General features: G+C 35.8%; 2 protein-coding genes across 2 annotated transcripts; one reads left to right on the forward strand and one right to left on the reverse strand.

The window, feature by feature from the left end:
- Positions 1–6548: 6548 nt before the first annotated feature.
- Positions 6549–13268, reverse strand: LOC149502427 (SUZ RNA-binding domain-containing). Its single transcript, XM_089728994.1, has 3 exons — positions 13143–13268; positions 12755–13050; positions 6549–11465 (listed from the first exon to the last, which is right to left on the reverse strand). The coding sequence occupies exons 1-3, from the start codon at positions 13251–13253 to the stop codon at positions 11240–11242; spliced, it is 633 nt and encodes a 210-aa protein (XP_089585120.1). The 5' UTR covers positions 13254–13268; the 3' UTR covers positions 6549–11239.
- Positions 13269–15308: 2040 nt separating this feature from the next.
- On the forward strand, positions 15309–22632 carry RpI1 (RNA polymerase I subunit RpI1). The gene is made up of 3 exons (XM_089729411.1): positions 15309–15459; positions 15548–19702; positions 21463–22632. The coding sequence occupies exons 2-3, from the start codon at positions 15557–15559 to the stop codon at positions 22297–22299; spliced, it is 4983 nt and encodes a 1660-aa protein (XP_089585537.1). The 5' UTR covers positions 15309–15459; positions 15548–15556; the 3' UTR covers positions 22300–22632.
- Position 22633: the final 1 nt, after the last annotated feature.

The raw sequence follows: 22633 nt of genomic DNA on the forward strand, positions 1-22633 counted from the left end.
ATTTTTATTTGGATTTTGGTGCCGAATGTTCTCTTGTCGAGAAATCTATATGCGATGGTTCTCATAAAAGGACTGTTGATTAGAGTCACAGGGATGACTGTTGATTAGAGTCACAGGGATGACTGTTGATTAGAGTCACAGGGATGACTGTTGATTAGAGTCACAGGGATGACTGTTGATTAGAGTCAAAGGGATGACTGTTGATTAGAGTCACAGGGATGACTGTTGATTAGAGTCACAGGGATGACTGTTGATTAGAGTCACAGGGATGACTGTTGATTAGAGTCACAGGGATGACTGTTGATTAGAGTCACAGGGATGACTGTTGATTAGAGTCACAGGGATGACTGTTGATTAGAGTCACAGGGATGACTGTTGATTAGAGTCACAGGGATGACTGTTGATTAGAGTCACAGGGATGACTGTTGATGTGAGTCACAGGGATGACTGTTGATATGTGACTCACAGGGATGACTGTTGATTAGAGTCACAGGGCTGACTGTTGATTAGAGTCACAGGGATGACTGTTGATATGTGAGTCACAGGGATGACTGTTGATATGTGAGTCACAGGGATGACTGTTGATTAGTCACAGGGATGACTGTTGATATGTGAGTCACAGGGATGACTATCATTGAACACTTGTAGTCACAGGGATGACTATCATTGAACACTTGTAGTCACAGGGATGACTATCATTGAACACTTGTAGTCACAGGGATGACTATCATTGAACACTTGTAGTCACAGGGATGACTATCATTGAACACTTGTAGTCACAGGGATGACTATCATTGAACACTTGTAGTCACAGGGATGACTATCATTGAACACTTGTAGTCACAGGGATTACTATCATTGAACACTTGTAGTCACAGGGATTACTATCATTGAACACTTGTAGTCACAGGGATTACTATCATTGAACACTTGTAGTCACAGGGATGACTATCATTGAACACTTGTAGTCACAGGGATGACTTAGTTACTGTGTACATGAATTGTACAGGGAGAACTTGCAGCAGTAGTAAATCACTTATTTTCGTTTGTGTAATCTTTCAATGTCGTTATAGAATTTGTGATGACACAAGAGTTTTATTTTAGTAGAGTGGTCAGATATGGCCGAGCGTGAATGATACTGTGCGGTATTGGCTTTTGTTTCAGATTAACACACGAGGACGTGTGTAACACAGGATGGCCGTGTCGCATCCGGGTCAATAGTTCGGAATATCAACGATACACAAACGTCAAAGTGACAAAATGGCCGTGTCGTGGTTGACGACTTTTAGTAATATTAAGACGGTGGTTTTGATTATTATTTTAAATGATGAAATGTTGTTTTGATAAATATCACAAAATGAAGGGTAGACTCCGTAACGCCACAGTTATAAAATGGCGGTACGTGGACAGAGTCGTGGCATTCGTGTCAGACAGTCAGTCAGTCGGTCTGTCGGTATGTGCAACGAAACTGTCGGTTTATCCTGTCATTGTGAAGTTGTGTGTGTTGAGTTTCACTAATTATTATTGAAAAGTTTTATTTACTAAACTGAGTTCAATCGAATACGAGTGATGACGAAACTACCGCTCAGCCATCCCTGACGTGTGACGACATATATATATATATTATTTTTTATTGCTTAGATGGGTGGACGAGCTCACAGCCCACCTGATGTTAGGTGGTTACTGGAGCCCATAGACATCCACAACGTAAATGCACCACCCACCTTGAAATATAAGTTCTAAGGTCTCAAGTTTAGTTACATATATTAGGTGGATTTTATAGACGTGCCTAGTAGGTAATAAGCTATTGTCGAAAACTACAGACACTGGTTTTCGACGCGGCCTGCTTGGGACCAAAATCGGTTGCGTTCTAATCAAGATTATTAAAAGTAAGACCAATGTGCATGTTATAAATTCCCTAACACCGTTATGTACTATATATAGAATCGATTGCATTGCAGCCTAGATCCGTAGATATCGTAAACCTAGATCCGGCACTGTCATGTATGAAGTATATATAAATCTACAGTGGTTTTTACGGATGTTCCGTTATAACTATTGAACCATGCACCCGATTGACTTGAAACTTGGTAGGTCTAGAAGACAGAAGAAGATTATTAGGTAGCCCAACACTCATATAAATAATAGCCTATTCATTAAGTACATGTATTATCTACATGGATACCAAGTTTCAATACAATCTATCTATCTATGTATATAGATAGGTGGTAAATAGATAGAAGACAGATATATATATCTATATATAAAAATGAATTGCTGTTCGTTAGTCTCGCCAAAACTCGAGAACGGCGGGACCGATTTGGCTAATTTTGGTCTTGAATTATTTGTAAAAGTCCAGAGAAGGTTAATAAGGTAGATAAATATGAAAATGCTCGGAATTAAATAAAAATAACAATTTTGTTTTTCCTCTGATGTGTCCCCCGTCGGACGGATTCCGTTTCTTCTCTCTTCCTTGTTTGTTTTAAGTTTATTTTATACAAAAGTTTAGGTCCTTTATTTATCAATTGAGGCACTATGAAGTCTGCCGGGTCAGCTAGTAATGACAATAAATAATAATGTTAATTTTAAATACCCAGCGGAGCAGGCGAGTACGGTTAGTCGTTTATAATATCTGACAGTCATGTGTTGACGCTAAGATGATGAAAACAACGATATACCTAATAGGTATGTACTTAAACATATCTATGAGTAGTCTTACCCGACAAGATGTCGTCATCTCAAACGGATCTTCTTAGTGAAACAGCTGATAAACTGATGCTATCGATATGAATTATGATATTCTGATTAATTGGGAAGGACGTAATAATTAGTTACTATGTTACGGATTGCATAAAAACGCATTTAAAACTCGGTTTGAGCGGCTACGCTATTTCCAAAGCTAGTTTGCCTTTAAGACACTGATTTGATTTCTAAATTTTGCCACTTACACCTTTATATCGCTTATTATTCTGTGCCTAAATATAATTATAGAAAACACATTTTTATTGCTGTATGTGGAAAGAGCTTATGTCATGTCATGTTAAGTATCGGAGTCCATCAACGAAAAGCACCGAAGATATGACATCTAGATAAATTGGGTCAGCCCTAATTAAATTTCATCATCATCATCTTGACCATCATTCTCTTGCTCTTCTCCTAGTCACCTGGGGTCGGCGCAACGTGCTTTCTCCTTCTATACTCCTTCATCACATACCATTTCTTCGCTCACTCCCCTCCCTACACATATCCTCTTTCACGCAATCCATCTATGTCTTCTTAGGTTTACCTCTTCCTCTAAACCCTTCCACATTCAAAGTTAAAACTCTCTTAACAAATTTTCATAATTAAATTTCATAACGACTTCAAATCGGAATACATAGTTGATACTGCAAAAATATAAATGAATAGGGTTACTTGCCTATGCTGGATCATAATATACCCTATTAGCGCTCAATGACGGCACGCTGATATAATTTCTGCTGGTAGGGCTTATTGTGAGTTCACATGGGAAGGTACCTTCACCCTGCCTTTCCTGACGCGAAGGGGTCATGTGTTTTGCTTTGGAAGGCGGGACAGAAATATTACCACTACCCAATTGAGATTTAGACTTCACCTTCCAATATAGTGTTCTCATACCTATAGGCAACCACTTGATAGCAGAGGGGCCGCGAGTTCGTTCAAACAATAAAAAAATTCAGAGAACGCTGCCGCTCCTGTCGAGGTCTCCCTTTGGAAGAGATCAGGTAGGTGTTTAGAAAAAAAAAATACTTCGAGGAAGCAAACCGTTAAAGTTCAATAGAATTATAGGTACCTATAGTAGGTACATATCAGTCATTTCAAAACTAAATACCCCGAGCGAGTATTTCAATGCTATTCTGCATGCGCAATAAAATCAGGCTAGCCTTATAGCCCAAGAGCCCGCGACAGCCAGACCTTCGTTATTTTATAAAAGCTGAAAGTTTCTCTGTGTATGTCTCCAACACAGGTAAGAACGACCCGCGATTATAGAGTTTCGATTGTGGTTACTTGGGCAGGTAACAGGCAGTAAAGGTATATAAAATAGTACCTTAAATTCGTTAAAGTATAAAGGTTTTTTTTTATAATATTTACTCCAGAATATCTTTAGAAATCATGATATCCGTTGCCGGACACTTTTTCCAGTTGTTACCCCCTGCCAGACACCCCTAAACTTTAATAAATTTTAATTATACTTTCGTTATACTATAAAAGCTAAATTTTATATATGTTACTTAGGGACTTATAAAAATATGTTACCCCAATAGCCGGACAGTTTTAATGATTCTTACATCTTGCCAGACACATTGAGAGCCCGCTGTAGGTGCGAGCGCGAGGTAGCAACTGTTCAAGCGGGTGTGAGCGAGATAGAGTGCTTAGTCTATTGTGATCTTTTACTGCACATCAGCTGTCGTTTATAGGATTTATCCGTTCTAAGCAGTGATATCGAGGCGCTACTCGGCATGGGAAGCTCTGTCATTCTGGCGGGCGACCTAAATTGTAAACACATCAGGTGGAACTCACACACCACAACCCCTAATGGCAGGCGGCTCGACGCGTTAGTCGATGATCTCGCCTTCGATATCATCGCTCCGCTAACCCCGACTCACTACCCGCTAAATATCGCGCATCGCCCGGATATACTCGACATAGCGTTATTAAAAAACGTAACTCTGCGCTTACACTCGATCGAAGTAGTTTTAGAGTTAGATTCAGACCACCGCCCCGTCATTATGAAGCTCGGTCGCGCTCCCGATTCCGTTCCCGTCACGAGGACTGTGGTGGATTGGCACACGCTGGGCATCAGCCTGGCTGAATCTGATCCACCATCGCTCCCGTTTAGCCCGGACTCAGGATACCGCTGAAGCCATAGACATCGTAACGTCACACATCACCTCGACATTAGATAGGTCATCGAAGCAAGTTGTGGCGGAGGACTTCCTTCACCGCTTCAAATTGCCCGACGATATTAGGGAACTCCTTAGAGCTAAGAACGCCTCGATATGCACTTACGACAGGTATCCTACAGTGGAAAATCGTATTCGAATGCGTGCCCTACAACGCGACGTAAAGTCTCGCATCGCCGAAGTCCGAGATGCCAGATGGTCTGATTTCTTAGAAGGACTCGCGCCCTCTCAAAGGTCTTACTACCGCTTAGCTCGTACTCTCAAATCGGATACGGTAGTAGCTATGCCCCCCCTCGTAGGCCCCTCAGGCCGACTCGACTGAATAAGGCGATATTGATATCGCCTTATTCATCAGTTCAATATCGACGACAATGAGGAAAATTATAAGAACGATTAAATATTTTTCTTTGACATGTAATATTTTGTTTGTACTTTATAATATTAAAATAACATTTTTTATTTTCTATAATATTGCTCTGAACGTAATAAAATATTTTTTTTATTGGATATCTTAAAAGATCACAATAGACTAAGCACTCTATCTCGCTCACACCCGCTTGAACAGTTGCTACCTCGCGCTCGCACCTACAGCGGGCTCTCAATGTGTCTGGCAAGATGTAAGAACCATTAAAACTGTCCGGCTATTGGGGTAACATATTTTTATAAGTCCCTAAGTAACATATATAAAATTTAGCTTTTATAGTATAACGAAAGTATAATTAAAATTTATTAAAGTTTAGGGGTGTCTGGCAGGGGGTAACAACTGGAAAAAGTGTCCGGCAACGGATATCATGATTTCTAAAGATATTCTGGAGTAAATATAAAAAAAAAAACCTTTATACTTTAACGAATTTAAGGTACTATTTTATATACCTTTACTGCCTGTTACCTGCCCAAGTAACCACAATCGAAACTCTATAATCGCGGGTCGTTCTTACCTGTGTTGGAGACATACACAGAGAAACTTTCAGCTTTTATAAAATAACGAAGGTCTGGCTGTCGCGGGCTCTTGCTCTATTAGCTATATTCAAATTTTGAATTCATAATGCATCTGTGCGTTTAAAATTGACCGTGTCCTTTTTTTTTACCTACCTATTCGAAGGTAGCCTAAGAGGCAATTTTTTTTTATTGCTTTATAATGGGTGGACGAGCTCACAGCCCACCTGGTGTTAAGTGGATACTGGAGTCCATAGACATCTACAACGCCACCCACCCGCGGACGGGTAGGTGAGCTCACGGGTTCAGCTCTAGGGAATTTGTTAGCATCAGCCCTAGCAAGAGCAGTAAACTCAGTGGCCCAGTCTATGGGTTAGTTCGCTCGTCGAACTCTTCGTCGTAATTGACGACTCTAACAAATCTATGACAAATAACAGGGAAGTTTAATATTCAAATTATTACTGATATTGATATCTACAACCGGTTGTTGTTTGCAACATAGATATCAGACCGACGATCTGCGATTATAATCTTGTTAGGATGTTAATAATTTAATATTACAACATTTTTGTTCTCGACATTATTCTACTTCAGCAGAAATATCGACTTTTACGATGATAGATAAAGTGAAAAATCGAAACCAGATTATTCGTTGTTACCGAACACTGAAGACAAAAATAAAACAAATCATTTTTAACAAATGTTTAATAATTTCCATTAAAATATATATATGTAATTTTAAATACTAAAAAATACGTATTACTTAGACTAATAGAGTCGATAATATGCATGCACACATATAGTAGTATGACACTAAATTAAGGCCGTTTTGATTTAAGTTCTCAATGAGACATTTTACAATTAAGACTAATTTTATTGGCGAACCACACGATACTTCTAAACCTCCATTCGTTTGCCTAGCTTATCGGAAATGAATATTTACATTGAGCCAAAACTTTGAATCGTCAGAATTTTCTTCTAAAGCTTTATACTTGTGCTCGCAGTTTCGTAATACAACTTAAATCAATATCTATAATTAATTTTTATGAATCCGAACTAAATGCAGAAAATCCTAAATTTGTCTCCAGATAATACGACCTCAATACGAGACGAGTCAACATTTCCCTAGACTAAATTCAGTCACGGTCGTATATTTTATCATTAACTCGAACCTCAATGACTTGTAGTTCGGGAACTATACTGCACTGAAACTACAAGACAATCGGTCAAGTATCTTGGTATCATTTAAGATGCTTTAACGACACCTAGTGTTTTCTCTGTGGCCGAAATCCAACCATAATCTCTGGCAAAATTAGATTCCTTTTAAGTTGTTGCTAGCATTTATTCTTCAACAAACAGCTTCTACATTTTTTGTTTTAACCTAAAGCTCGACAATAGCTATTTCAAAAAAATTGAAGAAAATTTGCTGACTTATTTAAGTATAGAAGATTTTAGAGCATCCTAACGACAATGTATTTTTACCTCGATGACTTTCAGCATGATAGTAAAACGTGCAAGCCTATTATTGGAAGGCGCATTTAATTTAGCCATTAACAACATAATCATGCTACGCAAATTCACGGTCTAAGATTTTGCAATCACACCCAGACTGTCAAGAAGCCGAGACAAAATGTATCGTATTCCATTGCTGTCTCAAAAATAATGACGTCTTTTACGGTGATGCGTTGTAAAATAAACTTTATAAAAGCGCCTATTAAGTTGAATATAATAAATGGTTAGTTTTATAATTATACGCAATGAAAGTAATTTTAATCTATAATCAATTAACAAGAGAATTAAAGTATTTGTAGAATTCGTGGCGAGTCAAATTTTAAAATCTAGCTTAAGTTATTAAAACTCACTGCTTTATGGATGAAGTAGCGGCAACAGCTACTTATTGATGATTATTATTTTTTCAATTTAAAACACACTCATTATTAATATTTATTTAACCTAATAAAAACGAAATAAGGCGTAATTATGACTGATGTGACACGGAAAGTCGCGAGAGATCATATCTCGTATTATAAACATATTTTGCCGATAGCAGCAGCAGCAGATCCTGCTGTTCTTCCTACCAAACGCAAAAGAGATCACATCATCGAGTTATGGAGAACTTAGCTACGATATTCAAGATGTTTTCGCGAATTCTAAAATTAAATCTTAATCGAAAATCAAAATAAGAGTAGGTCTAAACATATATTTATCGTGTGGAGGTTGGTTCAAATGAGACCATTCTCAACTATCGAAAAGCTTTTCTATCTGGTTTCAAGTCGTCTGCAATCAATTTTAGACTATGAACAAATTAGCTGAAAGCCCTCATCTTGGGCATGTATCCCATTGAACACATTTACTCTTGTCATAAACCAGACTTAATTGTCGAACACGCTAGGATTCGACGTAAAACTTAGCCCATGGAATCATACCGTTGAGTTTTGCGCCGAATTTTCTAAGCGGGTGGCGATTCTGACCCAATAGTATATACACTCCCAGCTGCCCTTGAACTGATAGGCTTCACCTGTGGGTTCTCGGGCACTAGCTTAGCAAATCCCTTCCTACCCCATCCCTTCATAGTTGAACCCTCGAATTCGCCCATGTGTCCTTAACCAGCAGTCTCTAGACCAGCCGTGATCCATCCAATACAAGAAAGTAAGCCACAACACATTCTGTTAATCAAAAGACTACAGGCAGTCGTGTAAGGCCCAAGATCCACACTCAAACGACACCTAAATAATCCGAATTAAAGATAAATGGCTTATCCTGGGAATTATGAGAAAAATTTAACTAGTAGGTACTTCAATGCGATGGAGTTCCCGTGTGTTAACGCAATTAAAAACATCTTTAGGGTTTTACAATATTCAATAAATACGAAAACTATAAAATATATGTAGTCGCCAATTATAAAATGTTTAAAAAAAGTACTTTAATTAGAGAATACATTTTATTCACGACCTTCATTCGGCAATTTCCATTGAAATGCGAATTAAAACATAAAATGAAATGCACTTAAGTCAAAATTCAATATAAACTTTTACTAGACATTTCATAGCATTCCGTCTCAGTCATTCCTTAAAAGTATAACTCGTGTAATATTTGTATCAGATATTTCACGTTTCGTAGCTTAGCGAGTGAATCTATTGACATAAAACAATCCTTGAATATAATGTTTAATAACAATTTATTGGGTTATAATGCTCTTACAGTGTATTTACAACTTTATATTTGAATTTAAATATAACACAGCGGGCGAGTTGCATCCATAAAAAATGTCATTGGATCCCATAATGATTATACTGTGTATCAGAATGGTCAGTCTCAAGCACAGTTTGTTCCATAATTGAAAGATCCATTTAATTAAGGACGGTTCGCACGTCAGAAGCTTTCTAGACCAACCATGCATGTACAATAGGCAGGTCACCATGAGTGAGAGTACTACTCTAGCCGCTATTAGAAGAAGCGGATGAGGTATTAAATTTACACCGAACCCACTTTATGGGTTAAGGTCCGGGCTGGACTCATCTTTAATACAAATATTACAAGATCATTATAAAATTAACGTTATAAAAATATTTAGTTTTATATACACAATTAAGACACACAACAGGTTAATAAAAACTTAACTATAATATACATTTAGAAAATCGCAAGCATCTATGCAACTATAACATGAATTTTTAATGGTCTACATTTTTTGGATGAGGGTTTATTCAGTTTCATCTAGGATTACCTCTAGAACGTCTATGGCAAAAAACCATAGACAAATCTCAATAATTTTGGATATCAATCATCACACGTTTTGGTATCCTTTTTGTCTAATCTATGATGAGTCAGATAGTGAATTAAAAAGCGTTAAGCATGGTATATTATAATCTTAATAAAAATATTTCATTGTTTTTGTGTACTACGGTAATTATCTTTTAGGATTTTACATGAAATATAAACGTCACTTTCTCATGTTTCCACTTAACTACTCATCTAAGGCACTTTTGACAACCATCGGCATTTTGTTTAAATAGCATTGATTTTATGATTTGAAAATGATCACAATATTAAAAAGGCATTGCTGGTTTCATATGGAAGACCTTACGATTATTATTAGTTTGGCACTAATTTAATAATGTATTAATAAATAAATTACCAAACTACATGAGCTTTGTTGAGAAAATTATTGAATAATCGAGATTATTCTATATTCTTTCTTATCATTATCTCAATTATCTCATATTATTCATTATCTCAATTAATGAGACCATTAACTAAATAACTGAAATATGTTTTATTATTATTAAGCTTTAGCTTTTGATACTCTGAACTCAAATCTTGATCTAAGCTCTAATGTACATGTAAATTAAATTCAAACACTCTGAGAAAGTGACATGAACAAGTTGTTGCATTAAATTTTATATAATATCTTTTATACCTTAATATTTTTGTACAGTTCCAATCTCAATACACTTAAGTATCCTAAAATGTTTCACTACAATAAATAGTTTTGTTCCCACAACTGAGCACTCTTCAATCTATTACGAATACAGTCTGCGATTTTAATTTGAAATTCCAATTAGTTTCAAATATAAGTGCACATATTTCTTTTTTAAATTGCAGTGTTATATCCCCGTTTAACTTTTTTGTCTATACTTTCAATATATTTAAATGTCATTTAAATATAAAAATGCTCAAGATTATGTTGGCAATGCAATATTCCTGATAATCAGGTTGCAAACAGAAGTCTTAAAATGCCTACCTTAAACTATTAAAATAATTGTTTACATTTATACGTTTCTGTCAATATTCTCATGTAAATAAAATAGAATACATTAAAGTCAATTGACTGTAACATTTATATATCATCATCTGCATCATATTCAAATATCAGATTAAACTCAAACACGTTCAAAGTGCACTTTAGAAGTTAGGGTTCAAATAAGTCAGAGTGGCGTGTTGTGTAGCCTTGTTAAATATGGTTCCAGCACAATTTTTTTAATGAAATGCTTTATAGGTTCAAAAATGAAACAGATTTATTTTTATTGCCTTTGTAGGCAGATGAATATACATATATATCCCCATTTGATGGTCCTAAACAGATATTTGCTCAAAGCTGTCAGCGAAGCTGAGGATACTGCCAAGTCTCTATATAAGAATTATACATGATAGGGCAGTGCTGTAAATTTTTACTATATAACAGTCTGCATTAATAGCTAACTCTGCAGCTAAGCACGGACCATCACTGTAGGTGACTGCAGTCTGGAACGCCACTAACTTTAGTATTGTACTTGTATACTCATATTCTAAACATGAAATCAAACAAATCGCAAACAAGTACTTACTCGAAATATTGTAGGTCAAAGTTGGAAACTAATAATAACAGTACTTAAGTATTGCTACCTTTTTAGAAAACCTTTGGTGCCATCAGGGCCTCGAGGGGTACGGATAACAAGCACTCCTCGTGGAGGTGGAGATGGAAATACTCCAGCTGGGGTAGCTCCAGGTGGAAGCCGAGATAACACTTTACGTTCTTTACTTTTAGTGTTTTCACCATTTTTCTTATTATTTGTTTGACTGTCATTAAGATTATTTGCTTGTAATTTGTCTTGTAGCCTGGTGAGTCTGAAATAAAAAATTTATATATTTGAATTTATATTTCCATAAAATCTAGTATTCAATGTCAATATGCCTTCTGTGTACCTACAGTCAGTTTGTTTGTACACCAATTTATTTAGTTGTTTAATTTTGTTTGACCAAGAAAAGTTTACATAGATGTCTAATGATGCAGTTTTGGTAATCTATTTACCATTAGATACAATAATATTATAATTGCCAAAATTTATCTTATGCATTATATAAACAATTGTTTGTATTTGAATTAAGACAATTACTTCAAATCATTATTGTTCTCTCAGAGAGCTTCCTGTTAGAAACATCAGTAGAAAATCAATGAATTCGTTTGTGATTTTCTATAATTTGCTAACAGCTTAAAACAATACCTATCTGATTCTAGAGGGGATTTTAACCACGAAACAACAAAAAAATATATATTTTATACTCTATGTAACAATGTACAATATTATGTTTGCAATATGTGTTGCATATATCTTTCTTTACCTTCGTGTTCCCATAAACAATACTAAAAATTAATAAATCCAATTTTCCTTCCTTATTAAGATTAGTATTCTCTAAAAAAACAATTGTATTAATTTTAAATTCAAATTAAGATATGTTTACTAAATGACCATTAGTTTTTTAGTTGCTTTAAACCTTTCATTTTATATGTATTAAATTTTCTATTTTATCACAATTTTCAATTCTATATGAAAATACACAAAACATAAATAAATAATTTCATCAATATTTTTGTATTTTGTAGACCTAAATGAAGATCTTGTAGGGGTGAAATTCCTCAGTAGACCTTGTATTTTTGTAAACATATCTTCAAAATGTTATTAGCATGACTTAGGCATCTGTGAAATATCTTCTGTACTATATTGTAGCTATTATTAGCTAATACTACAAGTATATTTTGAAAGTCATTATGTTAAGGTGATATATATATTGTATTAACTTAAAAATCAATATTTTAATGAAATAAGAAGTCACATGAAATACTGTTATATGTTACATTTAAGTTCCCTATTTCATATTTTAATTCTGCCCAGTATGGCTGACTGAAATAATCACCAATAATTTACTAAGTTTATGTGTGTATTATAAGTACATCAGTTGTGAACATAAGTAACTAACTTTGTTTCGAAAACAATACCATCCCTAGAAGGTTTAAATAGAATAAAAACGGATATTCAATGATTCAAAATACATTCGCATAATGTAAATCTAAGCAGCTTCACTTATGCATTGGTGAACTTGTTTCAATAATTTCTTAAATATTACAGTGTACTTACTTATCATCAATAATATCTTCAGGACTACGAGCCTCGCCTAGGATCCTGAGACGAGCCTGTTCATACTCCTTTTGCCTCTGCTCTAGAGTTTTGACCGGTCGGGCACGATTCTCTCCGTTTAACTGCCCACTGCCAGAAGATGATGGCCTTTTTAGTATGCGAATAGCAGGCTCCGGCATCATGCACTGCGATCCGATACACGCGTTCTCTTCAACAGTAACCTTGCAATCCCTTAGAGAAATAGCTGGCGGGTTTTCTGTGGGACTCTCACTGTTTAACCTGATATTCTGTTCCAGCTGAAATGTAGATATTTTATGTATATAGCTCGTCGACAAATGCCTTGTCCTTGAATGGGGTCGAAGACTGGGGCCTGAACGTTAAAACTTACACCAATAATTTCATCCATATCTTCCCAACTTTCACATACGTCAACTTCATCCTGGGCCGCCATGTTGACTGACAACCATAGATTCTTCATTCTTCCTTGTTTTATGTACATTTTTGAATATGGCAATCAAGATTATTTGAAAATGATGGATTTGTTTTACTTAATACTACGAATAAATAATAAGACTTAATAATACTGAAATAAGAGAATCAAAGTGAGCTATAAAACCTTAACAAAAATTAAGCTGAATATACCTTTTATAAACTGATTCAAATGAATAATTATGTTAATAAGATTATGTTAAAAGTAAAAATACCAATTACTCGAAACGTAATTAAGTCTACCTTTTTTTGTACTGTAGTTTTTTTATTGTTTTAGAAATCTCTAGAGGCTCTATGCTGAGTTAAGAAATTTAAGATATTTAATGACTAGAGTAGATAGTGACAGTGTAATATACAAGTCCTCACATGTTTCCGTAGTCCAATTTAATTTCGTCAATATAACCTAAAATTATTTGATTATTGATTGCATTTTCTTATTAGCTTTAAATAACATACTTTTTTGTAATTTTGTAGTGCTTACAGTTCTTTCGTCCTTTTTTAGTTCTCTATCTTATTCTAATAACTTTCAGCGCCTTTTTTAAATTTACCCGGTTGCTACTGTAACGCCACCCTTATTTACTAGATTATATAATCATTTTTCAAAATTAAGAATGTAAATTAAAATAAGATATGACTTAAATGTCTTAGTTACCAGATCATAAAATCCCTTAAAAAAGCCATAGACAAAGTACACATAGATTGTCATTTGTCTCAAATATATTAAGTGTATAATCTATGGTCATATTTGTCTATAATATAAAAATATTAAGAATTTAAAGGTGAATGAAGTTAGCCCCTCAAAAAATTTTTTTTTTTCCTATTTTATACTTATTTTCTATTAATTCGTTTGTTCATCATTTGTTCATGATTGTTCACTGTTAATAATTGTTTGTTCTGCATTTATTTATTTAAAAAAAATATTTAAAAATATACCTACAAGTTAGCCCCTCTAATGCAATTTTTAATACTTTTTCATCCTGAATGACTCGTAAATATTCATTTTCGATTGTTCTTATATAAAACATGTTTGTTCTCTTTCGAAATTACTCGTTTTTTGTTTAATTTACTATTTTTATTAGTTGAATAAATGTATGCAAAATATGTGTACTGCGCATGCGTCAATTATAATGCCTAAACTTTCTACACGATTTTAATCGTGAAAAAAAAACAAATATAAATCCTGAAGGAGCAATTAATTGGTATACAGTTTAATTAAAAAAAATTTAAAATAAATAAATGAAGTAATGTTCATTGGCGTTAAGTTAGACCAAATACATTTTTTCCATCCTCTTACCTATCGTATTAAAATGTTATTTTACTAATGTTAGGAATATAATTTCGACTGTGTAAAAAAGTTATTATAATGTATACCTATATTATCTCTTGAAAGATAAATAATGAACATATTTACTTATTTGTTTATATTACCTATGTGAACTCCCTATCTTTTTTATACCTTCATAACAATAAGTAGGAGGATGGAAAAAATATATTTGGTCTAACTTAACGCCAATGCACATTACTTCATTTATTTATTTTTAATTTTTTTTTATTAAACTGTATACCAATTAATTGCTCCTTCAGGATTTATATTTGTTTTTTTTTCACGATTAAAATCGTGTAGAAAGTTTAGGCATTATAATTGACGCATGCGCAGTACACATATTTTGCATACATTTATTCAACTAATAAAAATAGTAAATTAAACAAAAAACGAGTAATTTCGAAAGAGAACAAACATGTTTTATATAAGAACAATCGAAAATGAATATTTACGAGTCATTAAGGATGAAAAAGTATTAAAAATTGCATTAGAGGGGCTAACTTGTAGGTATATTTTTAAATTTTTTTTTTTAAATAAATAAATGCAGAACAAACAATTATTAACAGTGAACAATCATGAACAAATGATGAACAAACGAATTAATAGAGAATAAGTATAAAATAGGAAAAAAAAAATGTTTTGAGGGGCTAACTTCATTCACCTAGAATTTAAAGTAAAATAAGACATGACTTAAAGGTCTTAGTTACCAGGTCATAAAATCTCTTAAAAAAATAATAATATAAAAATCCAGAGAATGTTGAAATCATAGACCTTGTTGAAATTAGGTTCACAATATATTTCAAAATATAGGAAATAAACAAAGATAATAAATGTGAAAATCGATACGATATAAAGTAACTTATGAATATACCTGTCTTGCTATTCACAATATGTAAGTTTCTCATACCGAATTAATACTAATTTACTGAATAGGTTATGTTATCATGCCTTCAAATAACTCAATTTGTTTTTCTTCACAGAAATACAATATGGCTTTTAAATCGGCGTTTCCATCATCAACATCTGGGTTGCCCTCCGTCGAACCCGAACACATACAGTTTCTTATGTTCACTGATGAAGATATAAAAAAATTGAGTGTAACAAAGATAACACAAATTCAATCGTTTGACGCCATCGGTAACCCTACTAAGGGAGGCCTGTACGATTCTGCACTAGGACCACTAAGGGACAGGAACGATAACTGTGAGACATGTAACAATTCGTTACTGCATTGCCCTGGACATTTTGGACACATCGAATTACCCCTCGTGGTAATTAATCCACTCTTTACAAAAAGTATTTACATGCTATTCCGTATAAGCTGTCTCAAATGTTTTAGAATACAACTTGATGATCGCTTAAAGTCGCTATTAAAACTGCAATTGGATCTAGTAGATGCAGGGCATATAACAGCAGCTTTAGACCTTGATTACTATGTAAGTGAAACATACAGTAGTAAGGAGTCTCCGGACAAACCGAATAAAACTATAAGAAAGTATAGAAAACTTTTGAAAACAAAAGATGTAATTGTGGAAACATTTCACAGTAAAAACACTGATAAAATTAGAAGTAAAATAATAACAGGCTATTTTAGGAGCATGAATATTGTAAAAAAATGTATGTTTTGTATGGCCAAATTAATAAAAGTGAATACATCTGAAGGTAAAATAATGTATAATTTGAGTGCTGAAGGTTCAACATCAGGAACAAAAGGCATTAAAATATTGATGCCGGACGAAATCAGACGTTTTTGTGTGGACATTTCAAAAAATGATGAAGATCTGTTAAAATATTGTTTCCCTGTATTGAAACATACATCTGCTAGTCCAGTAATAAATATATTTTTCATGGAAATTGTGCCTGTGTTACCTCCGTGTGTAAGACCCTGCAATATCTTGAGAGGAGAACTGATTGAGCATCCTCAAACTAATGTTTATAAAGCCATATTGTTACACTCCTATGCGGCTAGAGTCATTTTACAAGTTCTCTCAGCCTCAAATCAACAAAAGGCTCAAGACTGCTTAGATACAGCACCGAGACAAGCATATGAATCTGTTCAAGGTAAAACACCAGCTGAAAAATTACATGTTGCATGGCAGGACCTACAAAAGAGTGTTAATCATTTGCTGAATTGTGAAGGTATGGGAGCATCAAGTCAAGGTCTTAAACAGATACTTGAAAAGAAAACTGGCTTAATAAGGATGCATATGATGGGCAAAAGAGTGAACTTTGCTGCAAGATCTGTCATTACTCCAGATCCCAATGTCGACATAGATGAAATAGGCATCCCAGATGCTTTTGCCACAAAACTAACATATCCTGTCCCGGTTACGGAATGGAATGTTGATGAGCTACGTAAAATGGTAATCAATGGACCCAATAAACATCCAGGAGCAGAGAAATTAGAGATTGGGAATGGTAGAATAATTAGAATACCTGCTGACTCTATACAAAAACGGAAAAGTCTTGCAAAACGCCTTTTGACACCTGATGAGTACAAAACAACTGGTCTAAAGACAGTTCACAGACATTTGGTGAATGGTGACATTTTGATCCTTAACCGGCAGCCTTCTTTACATAAGCCTAGTATGATGGCTCATCGAGCAAGAATATTAAAAGGAGAGAAGACCCTTCGACTACACTATGCTAACTGCAAATCATACAATGCTGACTTTGATGGAGATGAAATGAATGCCCATTTCCCGCAAGACGAAAACGCAAGAAGTGAAGCATACAACATAATGTCTGTAACAAAGCAATATCTAGTACCTAAAGATGGCACACCTCTAAGCGGTTTGATCCAAGATCATGTTATATCTGGTGTAAAAATGTCACTTAGAGGTACTTTTTATAATAAGTCAGATTACCAGCAGTTGGTATTCCAAGCTCTCTCAAATCACAGAGGTAAAATCCAGCTGTTACCTCCTACCATACTGAAACCTATTGTACTGTGGTCAGGTAAACAAGTTCTATCTACAATAATTATCAACACCATACCTAAAGGGAAACCATGCCTTTCGTTAACTGGTAAAGCTAAAATCAGTGCCAAAGCCTGGCAGAAAGAAGAACCGAGGCAATGGAATGGGGGTGGCAGCCCATTTACCAATCCGAATACCATGACTGAAGCTGAAGTCATCATCAGAAAAGGTGAACTATTGTGTGGAGTACTAGATAAAACTCACTATGGAGCCACACCTTATGGCTTAGTCCACTGCATGTATGAATTGTACGGTGGGGAATGTTCTAGTGCATTATTGAGTTCTTTTTCTAAAGTCTTCACCTTTTATTTACAATGGATGGGGTTCACTCTAGGTGTCAAAGATATTCTAGTTGTCAAAGAGGCGGATGATAGGCGAGATAATTATATTTGTTTGGTTCGAAAATCTGGTAAAGTTGCAGCGGTAAAAGCTACTGACTTGCCGATGGATGTTGATGACAACAAACTAAAAGATACAATTGCAGAAATGAATGCAAAAGATCCCAAATTCAGGTCCAATTTAGATAGACATTATAAAAATATGCTCGATTCTTACACAAATAACATAAACAAAGTTTGTTTATCTGAAGGTCTTCTTGAAAAGTTTCCATATAACAATTTACAATTAATGGTACAGTCTGGCGCCAAGGGTTCTACTGTCAATACTATGCAAATTTCATGTTTACTTGGGCAAATTGAATTGGAAGGTAAAAGGCCTCCGCTAATGATATCAGGTAGATCACTTCCAAGTTTCCCTCCCTTCGATGTGTCTCCCCGAGCTGGCGGCTTCATTGATGGCCGCTTTATGACAGGGATCCAGCCCCAAGAGTTCTTCTTCCATTGCATGGCCGGCCGTGAAGGTCTCATTGATACGGCAGTAAAAACCAGTCGTTCCGGTTACCTACAAAGATGTTTGATAAAACATTTAGAGAGTATATCTGTAGCTTACGACAACACGGTCCGCGATGCCGATAGCAGCATCATACAGTTTGCGTACGGAGAGGACGGCCTTGATGTCTTGAAATGTCAGTTCCTCAAGCAGGACCAATTTGAATTCCTCGATAAAAATTCTAACGCGGTTGTTAGCAAATCGGTTATTAAAAAATTAAAAGAGAACGTCGACGGAAATGATGTTTTAAAATTGCAAAAGTCTCTGAAGAAGTGGAAGAAAAGAAACGGCAATCCATTGCAAAAAGTTCGCGTTAGTGGATTCAGTCAATTCTCTGTATTAGCCAGACAGGAAATCGAACTAGATGATCTTCCAACCGATAGAACAAGAGATCCGTATTATTGGGAACTAGAGAAAAAATGGCGAGAAATGGACGAAGATGAAAAGCAACAATACATTAGGAAACCCTGTCCAGATCCTATTTCAAGCAAATCGCCCCAATTTAAATTCGGTGTAATAAATGAACAATTGGACAACATCATACAAAACTACCTTAAGAATAGATCTACTAGTCTCTATGAATCTTACACAGACAAAAAGAAGTTCGTTGAAGTAATGAATGCTAAATTCTTGGAGTCTATGGCTTCACCCGGAGAGCCAGTGGGATTGCTAGCCGCCCAGTCTATCGGTGAGCCCTCGACCCAGATGACATTGAACACCTTCCATTTTGCCGGTCGAGGTGACATGAACGTCACCCTCGGAATACCACGTCTGCGGGAGATCCTAATGACTGCGTCAGCCAAACTTAAAACTCCCAATATGGACATACCATTCTTAAACGTGTCGGACGTGACAAAAAAAGCAGAGAAACTGAGACAGAAATTGAACAGAGTGACTATAGCGGACGTTCTAGAAAAGATTGACGTCCAATGCGAAATCGTTGTGAGACCAGAGAGACAATTGAAGACCACCATGAAATTCACATTCTTACCCCACAAACAATACAAGACGCAGTACGCTGTCAAGCCGACGCAAATTATAAAACACATGCAAAATAAATTCTTCGATGAAATGTTTACGGTGGTGCGGAAGCACGCCAAGGCCACGTGCGGCGTGATGTGGGCCTCCGAACAGAAAAAGCAGCGAGCCAGGGCTGCCAAGAGCGACGAGGACGACGGAGACGAAGCCCCGGAGCCAACAGACACGGCCAACAACGACCTGGACTCTTCAGACGACGAAGCACCTAATGAAGACGATGATAATACAGCCGTAAGTACCAACAATAAAAATATATTGATTCTTTTATATTATACTTTATTATTACCGCATTTTTTTTTATTGCTTAGATGGCTTGACGAGCTCACAGCCCCCCTGGTATTAAGTGGTTACTGGAGCCCATAAACATCTACAACGTAAATGCGCCACCCACCTTGAGACAAGTTTTAAGGTCTCAATGTAGTTACAACGGCTGCCCCACCCTTCAAACCGAAACGCATTACTGTTTCACGGCAGAAATAGGCAGGGTGGTGGTACCTACCCGTGCAGACTCACAAAAGGTCCTGCCACCAATAATTACGCAAATTTTGCGGGTTTGATTTTGGTTACACGATGTTATTCCTTCACCGTGGAAGTCAATTGTGAACATTTATTAAGTACGCATTTCATTAGAAAAATTGGAAAGATTCGAACACATTTTTAATAGTCTCCTTAAATTTAGCTCAGCATTAAATGTCACAGAAATAAATTTACTCTCAAAACTGTGACTATTTCTTTAAAAATATCTTTGTCTCGTAATTTTCGTGGTATTGAATTTAATAAATATGTATTTAAATATATATAAATTTAATAACACACTAGCGACCCGCCCTCACTTCGCTTCGGAAACATTAAAACACACATGAAACCATAAAAAAAAAAAATTTTTTTTTAAAAAAAGTAGCCTATGTTCATCAGGGACAATGTCGGCTTCTAATGGAAAAAGAATTTTTCAAATCGGTCCAGTAGTTTCGGAGCCTATTCGAAACAAACAAACAAACAAATCTTTCCTCTTTATAATATTAGTATAGATTCATTTACACTTAAACACTTGTCGAAACAAACTTGTTGTAAGCAATCACATTTTGATAACTAACATGTGAAGAAACAAAGGATAGAAGCTTAGAGTAATTTTAGTTATCTGACTAAACCTATACGTCGATGAAACGAGCTTTGAATAGATTGAAAACTTGAAATACATTACAAACTTGAAATAAAACTACTTTTACTTTTAAAAAAAACGCGAAATTAAACAATAACATCGGATTTAAGTATATGAATCACGAAAACCGATGAATATACTACATATTATATTAGTTGTTTAAAATATTGAAGTATATATTATGATTTTCGTAACCTTGTTTCTTTGCTCGTATTTCATGAATTCGCTTGTACGATTGAGATAGTCGCTTTAAACTAATCGTTTTATTTAAAAACTAATAGTATGTTTAGTAAATTCAACATTATGAGATAAATAAATAGATTATACGTAAATTTGCGTCGTCGTCGTCGTCGTGGCCTAAAGGATACGACGTCCGGTGCTTTCGTATCTACCAATGCAACGGTGTTCGAATCCCGCAGGCGGGTACAAATTTTTCTAATGAAATACGTACTTAATACGAACTTAAAATGTTCACGATTGTCTTCCACGGTGAAGGAATAACATCCTGTAATAACAATCAAACCCGCAAACATATAATTTGCGTAATTACTGGTGTTAGGACCTCTGGTGAGTCCGCACGGGTAGATATCACCAACCTGCCTATTTCTGCCATGAAGCAGTAATGCGTATCGGTTTGAAGGGTGGGGCAGCCGTTGTAACTATACCAAGACCTTAGACCTCATATCTCAAGGTGGGTGACGTTGTAGATGTTAATGGGCTCCAGTAACCAACCACTTAACACTAGGTGGGCTGTGAGCTCGTCCACCCATCTAAGCAACAAAGAAAATTAAGTTTAATAATGAATAATAATGGTTATATACGATGTTTCCAGGCCAAGATTCGCAATAAAAGAACAGAAGAGCAAGAATACGAGGACCCAGAATCAGAGGAGGAAGAAAAATCTGACGATGAAGTGGAACTCGTCGATGATCAAGCAAAGGAGTCCGAAGAAGGTCAAGAATCTCCAAAAGAAATTGACGCTGATTCCAGCAAAATTATTTCCGATGTCGTTGGTAGCGTCAGAAACGCGACTAATTACACATTCGACACAAAAAATCACCAATGGTGCGAACTGACTGTACTGTTCCCAATTTCATTTTTGAGAATAGATTTGTCTCAAGCTCTACGAGAAACCGCCATGAAGTCTGTCGTACACGAAATCAAACACATAAAACGTGCGATCACGCATAAAGACAACGACATCGTCTATCTAAAAACAGAAGGTATCAACATATTGCAGATGTTCAAATACAATCACTTGCTGGACATGAACAGACTGTACAGCAACGACATACACGCGATGGCCAACACGTATGGCATCGAAGCCGCCAACAAAGTTATCATAAAGGAGATACAAAACGTATTTAACGTTTACGGTATCACCGTTGATCCGCGTCACTTGACCCTCATAGCCGACTACATGACGTACAACGGGATCTTTGAGCCTATGAGCCGGAAGGGAATGGAGGCGTCTTCGTCGCCGTTACAGCAAATGTCGTTCGAATCGTCGCTTTTGTTCTTGAAGGACGCCATATTGAATTCTAAGAAAGACGATCTCCGGTCCGCCTCTAGCTGTCTGATGGTCGGCCGGCTGTGTCGCACCGGCACCGGCGTTTTCGATCTGCAGCACTCGCACTTGTATGGCAAAGTTAATCTGTCTAAGTCGTGATCGCCGCATCATTCACCGTGCTTTTCGATCGGTTGAAGGTGCCTGGCTGTATGGACTAAAGTCCTTTGCCTTTCCCATTAGGGATAAATTAATATCATCGTCATCGGTCGAAGGTGTCAACTTTGACAGTTGACAGTTTAGTATAACAGAATACGCATCATTCATCCAGCAGCCTCGGTCGGAAGATTCTTAGCAAATAAATTAAAGGCGAATTAATCGGTTTTTTTTTTCGAGGCTAATAATGAAATATGCCCATTGTGTATATGATTTATAGTAATCATTGAAATCAAATATAAATTGTTGGGTGGAATTGAGAAATAAAAATACAGAAAAG

Source organism: Bombyx mandarina, chromosome 08, assembly GCF_030267445.1.
Source record: "Bombyx mandarina strain Sakado chromosome 08, ASM3026744v2".
In the NCBI taxonomy this organism is placed as follows: domain Eukaryota; kingdom Metazoa; phylum Arthropoda; class Insecta; order Lepidoptera; family Bombycidae; genus Bombyx; species Bombyx mandarina.

Coding starts and splice junctions, on each gene's coding strand:
- LOC149502427 (XM_089728994.1), bottom strand. CDS start 13,253: ATGTACATAAAACAAGGAAGAATGAAGAATCTATGGTTGTCAGTCAAC. Junction 13,051..13,142: donor ATATGGATGAAATTATTGGT/GTAAGTTTTAAC, acceptor TCTACATTTCAG/CTGGAACAGAATATCAGGTT. Junction 11,466..12,754: donor GAAGATATTATTGATGATAA/GTAAGTACACTG, acceptor TTTTTATTTCAG/ACTCACCAGGCTACAAGACA.
- RpI1 (XM_089729411.1), top strand. CDS start 15,557: ATGGCTTTTAAATCGGCGTTTCCATCATCAACATCTGGGTTGCCCTCC. Junction 19,703..21,462: donor AAGACGATGATAATACAGCC/GTAAGTACCAAC, acceptor CGATGTTTCCAG/GCCAAGATTCGCAATAAAAG.